Here is a 10,238-nt window from a genome sequence, read left to right on the forward strand (position 1 = left end):
CTATAGACTAGACTATAGACTAGACTATAGACTAGACTATAGACTAGACTATAGACTAGACTATAGACTAGACTATAGACTAGACTATAGACTAGACTATATAGACTAAACTAAAGTGATTGGCTAAACTTTAGACTACATTATATTGCTGGCTAAAGACTTAACTATATGCCATACTAGAGTCAAAACTATTGGCTGGACTTTTAAGACTAGATTGTAGATAACAATATAGGCTAGACTATAGAGTAGACTATAGACTAGAATACACTATAGATTATTGTAGAGACTACACTATAGACTTGACTATAGGCTAGACTATAGGCTAGACTTTAGGCTGTGCAATAGGTTTGACTATTGAATACGCTCTTTTATTTACTTGAGACCATATTATAGACTGGACTATAAACTAGACTGTAGGCTAGACTTTAGGCTATACTATAAACTACACTATATTTGACTATAGTTCAGACTAAAGACTAAACAATAGTTCATACTACATACTTTGCTAAGACTATAGTCCAGATAATGGACTATACTATATTTTACACTAAGTACTTCCTCCGGTCTTTGAACAAGAATATAGTAAATAATGTAGACTAGACTATATTCCAGATTATAGACTAAACTATAGTGCTTGACTAAACTAAAGTCTTTCATACTGAACTATAATTCAGACTTTTGACTATACTATGAAGCTTAAAATAATCAAATAAAATTAATCTTGTATTATCTCTCCAGCAGCAATCTAAAACTGTTGATTTCAGTTAACATTTTTATTTAACATCACATTATAGGATCTACAGACACAAATACCTTAACACACGTACACAAACACTTTTGCTCCTTTCATGGCTGTAAATATTGTCAGTTACATTTACAATTGACATTTTGCTGTCATTATCTATAACATTAAGAATTCTTCTTATAAATAAAAGGCAAAGGACAGGGATGCAAAAAAAGAGAGTAAGAAATTTGTAGAAAGTTTTTTTCCAATGAAACGTAAAGTAATGCAAGGACAAATATTCTCAATATAGACAGGACAAAGGAATAAAAAAAAGAAAATGTTCTGTGTGTTTTTTTGTTACTATAATTCTTAGAAATTCAATTAGACTTTTAAAATAGAAATATCATAAATAGAAAAATATAAAGCATACTTAAAGGAGTTGCAAAGAAATAGAACATTTTTTCAAAAATATATTTTTTTAAATAAAAATATTATAGCGTTTTTTAAGGAATTTTATTTGTTAAATATTAAAAATAGAATAAAATGTAGCATACTTTAAGGTTTTTATAATAAAAGTATATTTCTCGAAATAATATTTACATTCATACGAAAAACATTGTTGTAGCAGTTTTCTAAGGGTCCTGCTTTTTTTGTGAAACTGTTTTTTTATTTTCTTTTTAGAACGAACTGTACTTTGTGAACCATGTCAACCATGATTACATTTCATATAATGCCTTTGAAATAAAAAGCAGTTAGTCTGGTTTATTTTTTGCCATTGCAGGCTTAAAATATATAAAAATTCTGGTTGACAAAAGAATTATTATTTTTTTTAATTTTTTTGTTCCACCAGTAATTATTCATTTCATTTTTGTTTAACTAAATTGTTGAATTTTCTTTTCATTTCAATGTTTTTGTTGATGTTTTTCTAGTGTTTTCCCTCATTTGTCTATTTACAAAGGATCATTTTATTAAATTTGTTTTCATTTTCTTATTATTGTTTTCTTAGAATTATTTTGTTTCAATTTTGTTGTTTTTTTTTTTTTTTAAATAAAAGGGTCAAAGTAAATGAAATGAAATTAAATATTTAGTACAAATGTGTATATAATATATCATTCTACATAAATATATTTCCAGCATTTAAAAAAGTATCTTTTACACATAAAAAAGAATATTGAAAACATTTTAAAGTAGAAATAATTGAATTTCTTTTCGTGATCAAGTTTAATATTTCCGTAATATAAATTTATATATAATTTCCATTAAGCTACTAATCATAATGTTGCGAATTGTTTATTATCTGTTTTTTAACGATTATAGCTCATGGCTACATGTATATTTAATTATATATCCAAGTGTTTATTTCCTCGATTTTTACCTGGTTGGAGCTGGAGCACTTTTGGTGGCCGGTGTTTGGAGCTGGTCTAATCCACTTGCGGCTGGCTATTGTGCAGGTTGTAGATTTTGTACTGCACACACACACTTCTTGTACGAAAGAAAAAAAAACAACCCTTATTTTGGCTTTAGTTCACTTTTGTTTGTTTTATTTCTTCTTATTATTTGTTTTAAATTTGGTTTATTTGTTTTAAGCTCTATTTAGTTACAATTAAATTTACTTTCAATTTTAAGTTTCTTTACTCCTTAGTTTGTTTTAATTTGTAATTTTACTTATTTCAAACCAATATGTCCGTCTGATCGCTCGATGCAAAAGTTAATAATAAAAAAAAGGAGAAAAAAGCACAAGCCATGTAGTTGTCAGCAAACGCAAACTCACCACACTACATACGATGTTGCCAGATAGTGGCAACGTATGTAGTGGGGTTTAGATGGGAGAGAAAAGTTAAACGTTTACATCGACAAGCAGACGACCATATAAACATTACCGCCACCCTTGCAACGGTGGTGCAACCAAAATTAACTTATTATTAATAACAATTTATATTTGAAAAATTAAATAACTTTTAAATATATTCTTATTTTATTTTATATGTATTACAAATTAAATAGGAATTCATATAATTAAATCACTAATACTGAACTACATGAGATCATCTTTCTTATAGTTAAATGAATGTAATTAAATAAAAAATAACAGCAATTTTAAATTCAATGTTGATTCAAACGCCTCGTAGGACGACAAATATATATATAACAAAAACAATAATTTCAATATGAATTCAAATGCCTCTTAGGACGACAAATATATGTATATATATATATATAACAAAAACAATTATATATATATATATATATATATATATATATATTATATATATATATTATATATATATATATATATATATATATAACAAAAACAATAATTTCAATATGAATTCAAATGCCTCTCATGGGCAACAAATGTTTAAAAGTAAGACAAATTTCTAGGTTCTTTTTATGCCTTCACCGAAATATGCAATCCCAAAGATGGTGTTTTGGGCGTATATCTGTCCAGGACGTCTTGTAGCTGGTCCTAATAAAACACGGCTCATGGCGTCTGCTCCTAATATCAACTGATATGGGCGACTAATATGCCAGTGTACGTCCGCATTTGCACGATCGACTGCCCTTGGACGTGGATATTTATCAGCGCGGTCAATACTTGCTGAAGGGGTACAGCCAAATCTTCTCTTTTCCACTACGCATTCTACATTTATTCTTCTCTTTTCCTCGTGGCTATGGTATACCACTATGTTCGTGCGGGCCTGATGAACACCCAATTCGAGGCCGTCTATTTCACTCTGCATGATAGAGGATCTGGCTGCTGTGGGGTCAATTAGAGCACGCACGAATGCGTCCGTGGAAAATTTTGTTACCACTCGTACCGTCGCTGTCATCGGGAACCAAATACTTTCTTGCGGTGTAGGATGCAGTAAGGTGTTATGGTCCTGCATACAACGCCGGCACCGATCGATGCTTCTGCATTCTGAGCGACTGTGTGATTGGGCTAGACAATTGTAGCACAATAAGTGCTGAGCCACCACTCTAAGTTTGAGTTCCACGGGCATCACCATGAATTTGGAACAGACGCGAATAGCATGGTATCTATTGCAAAGAGGGCATCCAAATTCAGTATTGAAGTCCATATTAACCTGAAATTTTAATTGGGCAAGATTATTTTAAAGAAGATGTTTATGGAAATTTAATCAGAGCAATTAGGGAGCAGAACTAATTTGTGTATTGGTCGAGTAATTATGCCATTTTGCGTTCTGAGATCAGCCACCCGAACTTTACCGTCAGGACCAGGAAAAACTTTTACAATACGACCTAACCGCCATTCTGTGGGACTACATGGTTCATTTTTTAAGGCCACAAGGTCATTTTCTTTCAGGTTGGTTTGAGGATGTTTCCATTTATTGCGTTTTTGCAGTTCTTTTATGTACTCCTCTTCCAACGGTGACAGAGTTCCTGTTGCAGAGCTTTTACTTTTCGCCACCTATTGAGTATATTATGAGCCAATTCTGTTTCTTCTGGATCAGCCGGAGTAAGTAAAGCAGAACCTATTAAAAAATGGCCAGGTGTTAGGGCAGACAAATCATCAATGTTTTCTGATATAGGACCTAATGGACGAGAGTTGAGACACGCTTCTATTCTTGCTAAAAGTGTAGCAAACTCCTCAAAGGTGAATTTTGATTGGCCTACAGTTTTCTTGAAGTGTATTTTCAGACTCTTCACGCCAGCTTCCCACAATCCACCCATATGTGGGGCTGCAGCAGGATGAAACTCCATTCTAAATGTTGATGACCATATTTTTCAACAGCTGTATCTCGCAGTTCTTTTACAAGTTTTCAAAAATTAGACTCTAGTTCTCGTGCAGCACCTACAAAATTTCTACCATTATCGGAGAAAATACGACTTGGGCAACCACGACGTGCTATAAAACGAGCTAAAGCGGCTAAAAACGCAGGAGTAGACAGATCACTTACTGCTTCCAGATGAATAGCCTTCGTAGAAAAACAGACAAAGAGACACACATAACCTTTTGAAATACGAGAGTATCTGCCTGTAAAACTTTTAATTTCGAAAGGGCCAGCAAAGTCAACGCCGGTATTAGTGAAAGGGCGACTAAAGGTAGTTCTTTCAATAGGCAAGTCTGCCATAATTTGAGTTTGTAACTTTTTCCGGTATAATGTGCAAACTTTGCAATTGTGAATGACGGTTTTTATTAAGTTTTTTACCTTTAGTATCCAGCATTCTTGACGAACAATGTTGAGAACTAAGCGAGGACCTCCATGATAAACTAGTAAATGCACAAATTCTACATATAAACGTGCTATCCTGCTATTATATGCAAGTATAATAGGATGACGTTCATTGTAGGATAAACACTTGGTTGAGCCAAGACGACCGTTAGCGCGAATAAGGTTATTTCTATCTAAAAACGGAGTAAGAGTTAATAAAGGACTACGAGGATCAATTTTCTTCTTTGTTGACAAACTGTTGAATTCGGTCGCAAAGTGAAATTGCTGCGACAAGAAAAATAACCGCTGACGTACGAAAAAAAGTTCCTGAGCTGAAATTCTAAGAGAGCCATAATTAAAGGACTTTCGTCTGCTCTTACTAGCTAGATTGTAAAATCTAAAGATGTAAGCAATTACATGATAAGCTCTGGGCAAACTTGAGAAACGGTTAAGAAAATCTTCTTTTTCTATCGATCTAGCAATATTAACTTGAACTTCCTTTGCCTCTTCTGAAGTTTCATATACTAAAGGGCCTTTGGGCCAAGTCGATCTATTCGATTTAAGCCATTTAGGACCGTGCCACCATAGGTTATTGTCTTTCAACTCCAAAGGCATCAGCCCCGGGTTGCTAGATCAGCAGGATTATCACCAGATGCTATGTGAAACCAGTTTTCGTTTCCAACTTTTTCTAGTACTGTGGCTACTCTGTTTGCTACAAAGGTTTTCCAAGTACAAGGAGGCTTTCGTAGCCACGCAAGAACTATCGTTGAGTCGGACCACAAATATAGGGAATACAAATTAATATTCAAATTTGGAATTACACTTTCGATCAAATTTGCTAAAAGGACTGCTCCACACAATTCCAAACGGGGCAAAGATGGCTTTTTTATCGGAGCTACTTTTGTTTTGCAAACGAGCAAATTTGTATAGACGTTACAATTAGTTTCTACCCTTACGTAAATATTGGCTGCATATGCTAATTCTGATGAGTCACAAAAACCATGAAATTCAATTTTATAATTTGGACTAAACTGTACCCACCGAGAAAGCTTAATGTAATTTATATCATTATATTTTGAAATGAAATCTTGCCATTTTTTTAACGTTAATGGTTTAATACAATCATCCCACTCGATTTTATCGAGCCACATATTTTGCATTAATATTTTAGCTGTGATCACTACAGGAGCTAACCATCCTGCAGGATCAAAAAGACGAGCTATAACTGAAAGAACTTCTCGTTTTGTATAACTTGTCTTTAGTCCTATTTTCTCAGTATAAAAATAAAAATAATCACCAGCTGCATTCCAACGAACGCCAAGCATTTTCGTAGTGCTTTTATCATCGAGCGACAAAAAGGATGAATTTAGAAGATGACTTTTGTGCAGATTTTTTAAAATTTGCTTGCTGTTTGAGGTCCATTTTCTTAACTCAAACCCTGCAGTATTCATTATACCAATTAATTGGTTTCTTGCCTCTAGAGCGTCTGATATAGAATGAGCTCCTACTAGAGCATCGTCTACATACATAAATTCACGAAGAATTTGTGAGCCAAGGGGAAAAGTTTGCTCTTCATCATCAGCTAATTGAAGCAGGGTCCTAAGAGCTAAATATGGGGCACAATTTACACCGAATGTAACTGTTTTTAATTGAAAATCTTCAATTTCCTTATTATCAGAACTACGAAACAAAATTTTCTGGAATGCTCTATGTTCTTGTTTTATATAGATCTGACGATACATTTTTGAGATGTCAGCGTTAAAAACAAACTCATAAAATCTCCATTTTAATATTAGAGCTACTAAATCTGTTTGTAAAATTGGGCCAGTGTACAACAAATCATTCAGACTTTTGCCAGTAGATGATTTGCAAGAGGCATTAAATACTACTCTTAATTTTGTAGTTGTACTTTCTGGCTTAAAAACACCATGATGAGGTAAATAATATCCTGAACCATATGACGTATTTTCAAGCATTTCCATATGTCCTAGTGATAAATATTCTTTTAGGACCTCATCATACTGGGCCTTAAATTCAGGTTTACGTAGTAGCATTTTCTCACTTCTTAAATATTGACTAAGAGCAATATGTCTATTTGGACCAAGTGACTTAAACTGTTTTTAAAGGGCAAACTGACAGTATATCTTCCTTCAGAATCCCGAGTGGTAGTAGAGCGATATATTTCTTCACATTTTTTATCCTCTTCTGATAAAATTTTCTTATGAGAAACTTCCTCTAATTCCCAAAATTTTGTCAAATGGTCATTAATTGTAACTTTTGTCATATGAGACACTCTTAATATACGAGGGGAAACATTATTTGGGGTTGGACCTGTAATAATCCAACCAAAATGGTTTCTTGGGCAACTAAGGACTCAAAAATTCCATGTTTTACTCCACCACGAAGTATTAAAGGATATAAATCTCCTCCTAACAAGAGATCAATTTGATCACATTTAAAAAATTTTGGATCTGCATAATTTAGTTTAGGTAAGTTTTCATAATCTACTGGATTGAATGAATGCGTTGGAACATTTCCAGTTACACGAGAGACTACTAATGCTTGTACATTAACGGATAATTGTGGATCATAAACAGAGGTAATTACAAAGGATGCTATTTTAGATGATCTACTTATAATGTCGCCACCAAGGCCAGTAATTTCTGCTGAAACAGGGTTAGTGGGCAACTTTAATATTTTTGCAGTTTTTCAGAAATAAAACTCTCATCAGAGCAAGGATCTATAAGAGCACGAGCTTTATAAAAAAATACCACCATTAATAATATTGACCCAAGCTGTAGCTAACATAACTTTTTTAGAAACAGATGTGTGATGCGATTGAACTATTCCAGACGGACCTGCAATGTTTGATGATTGTGGTTGGGGAACAATGTTTTGAGAATTTTGAACTTCACTTTGAGAAGAATTAGTCTGATTTTGAATAGGTTTCTTTATGAATTCTCTATGCATTAGAGTGTGATGCTTTCGTTTGCATTTAGAGCAACCATTAGGACTACTACAATCGCCATACATATGGCCAATAGTAAGGCAATTGAAGCAAAACCTGAATTTTTTTAATGTTGATACCCTAGTTTTGTAATCCATGTTCATAAACATGCTACAAGAACTTAATTTGTGGTTTTCTTTGCATAATTTACATTGAAATGAGCTGACTTTAGTATGGTGTGATTTAAATTGTTTAGTTTTTGATGCTATTTGAGTAGCATTTGTTTGGGAACCACTGGAATGTGCACTGTTTATTGTAATAATGTCCGAAACACTCTCTAGGGCATGAAATCGATCAGTTAAAAAATTGTTTAATTCTTCCCATTTGGGAACCTCTGTCTTGTTTCCCACCGATTGTTCCCACAAATTAAGTGAGCATTCTGTGAGCCTCGATGAACATTGGAATACAAAAATTGGGTCCCACGAATTAATGTCTACATTATACAACTTAAGAATAGCCATACAATTATTTATTTCTCTTTGAAGTCTTTTAATTTCACAAGCCGATTCCTGTTGGCATGGAGCCAAATTAAAAAGCAATTTTAATTGACTGTTAATCAAAACACGTTTATTTTCGTATTGAACCTTTAAGTTATTCCAAGCTATATTAAAATTCTCTGCGGTTAGAGCTACATTTCTGTTAATATCCCTGGCTTCACCATCTGTTTTTCTAAATAAGTAAAATAGTTTCTCAACTGGGCTAAGTCTACTGTTATTTATATAAATTGCAGTAAACATGTCCCTAAATGTGGGCCACGATTCATAGTCCCCATGAAAAATACCCGTATCACATGGAGGTACAGCTATGGAACCACAAAGATTGGGAACTCCTGTTTCTGAATTCTCATTTTTCTTTTTATCTAAAAGTTTCTTAGCTTTTGAAATTATATTAATGCATCTCACATATGTTTTTCGTACTTGTGGATGCTTTGTTTGAACCATTATTAATTCCTTCTTTTTCTCTATCGTGTCAGCGGAACATTCATCATAAAGACTTTTATAATTTTCCCATGCCTTATTTAACTCATTTTTTTCGAATTCAAAAGCCTCTTCTGTATAATTCGAAAAATCTTCACTTTTTAGCATTGTCTCAGTGCTAGTTATTTCGTCCGCTGCTATTATAAATTTTTCAAAAATCGACATATTTAAAGATTTTAGTTTAAGAGAGACTATTGAAAAATTCGAACTATATTTTTCCAATAAAAGAGAAACGACTAATAAGAACTACAAATGTTCATAACAATATCAAACTTAAAAGAGAACCACCGCTTTGTAACAAACAAACAGGTAATGAAGAGAACCACTGAAGTTTGCAATAAATAAAAACAACAAGAGTTGAACAGAACCACCGTTTGAATTCCAATAAATTTTCACTTTAATATTAAAAAATGTGGAAAAAAAGATGGACGACAAATTTTTGGCTCTCAAGTGAGCTACAAATACAAAAATCTGGAACCGAAGCAAACAAAAATGGCACCTTTTTATAACTTTTTGTTGCAATTGTTAAGGTTATCTAACCTCACTTTTCGAGACACAAATTATGGACCACACTTTGCACTTTTTAAATGAAAATTTATTACGCACCTTTATTTTTTCTAGGACGGGCGAAGGACCAATGTTTATTTCCTCGATTTTTACCTGGTTGGAGCTGGAGCACTTTTGGTGGCCGGTGTTTGGAGCTGGTCTAATCCACTTGCGGCTGGCTATTGTGCAGGTTGTAGATTTTGTACTGCACACACACACTTCTTGTACGAAAGAAAAAAAAACAACCCTTATTTTGGCTTTAGTTCACTTTTGTTTGTTTTATTTCTTCTTATTATTTGTTTTAAATTTGGTTTATTTGTTTTAAGCTCTATTTAGTTACAATTAAATTTACTTTCAATTTTAAGTTTCTTTACTCCTTAGTTTGTTTTAATTTGTAATTTTACTTATTTCAAACCAATATGTCCGTCTGATCGCTCGATGCAAAAGTTAATAATAAAAAAAAGGAGAAAAAAGCACAAGCCATGTAGTTGTCAGCAAACGCAAACTCACCACACTACATACGATGTTGCCAGATAGTGGCAACGTATGTAGTGGGGTTTAGATGGGAGAGAAAAGTTAAACGTTTACATCGACAAGCAGACGACCATATAAACACCAAGTATTATACAGTCTATTGTATAGACTATATAGTCAAACCTATTTTCTAAACTATAGTCTGTAATTTCGTCATGTCTCCAGTCTAGCCTAGTCGATAGTCTCTGGTATATAGTCAACTTTATAGTCTTGTTATTGGTTCATTTTATATCCTGATCTATAGTCTAACGTTGTTTATAGTCCAATCTATAGTG

At 33.2% G+C, this 10,238-nt stretch overlaps 2 protein-coding genes across 2 annotated transcripts; both read right to left on the minus strand.

The window, feature by feature from the left end:
* Positions 1-3,008: 3,008 nt before the first annotated feature.
* Positions 3,009-10,038, minus strand: LOC124420970. Its single transcript, XM_046955550.1, has 2 exons — positions 9,490-10,038; positions 3,009-3,810 (listed from the first exon to the last, which is right to left on the minus strand). The coding sequence occupies exon 2, from the start codon at positions 3,802-3,804 to the stop codon at positions 3,103-3,105; it is 702 nt and encodes a 233-aa protein (XP_046811506.1). The 5' UTR covers positions 3,805-3,810; positions 9,490-10,038; the 3' UTR covers positions 3,009-3,102.
* LOC111689683 lies at positions 4,094-4,447 on the minus strand. Its single transcript, XM_023452154.2, has one exon. The coding sequence runs from the start codon at positions 4,445-4,447 to the stop codon at positions 4,094-4,096; it is 354 nt and encodes a 117-aa protein (XP_023307922.2).
* Positions 10,039-10,238: the final 200 nt, after the last annotated feature.

The sequence above is a fragment of the Lucilia cuprina genome, chromosome 6 (genome assembly GCF_022045245.1).
Source record: "Lucilia cuprina isolate Lc7/37 chromosome 6, ASM2204524v1, whole genome shotgun sequence".
Taxonomy (NCBI): domain Eukaryota; kingdom Metazoa; phylum Arthropoda; class Insecta; order Diptera; family Calliphoridae; genus Lucilia; species Lucilia cuprina.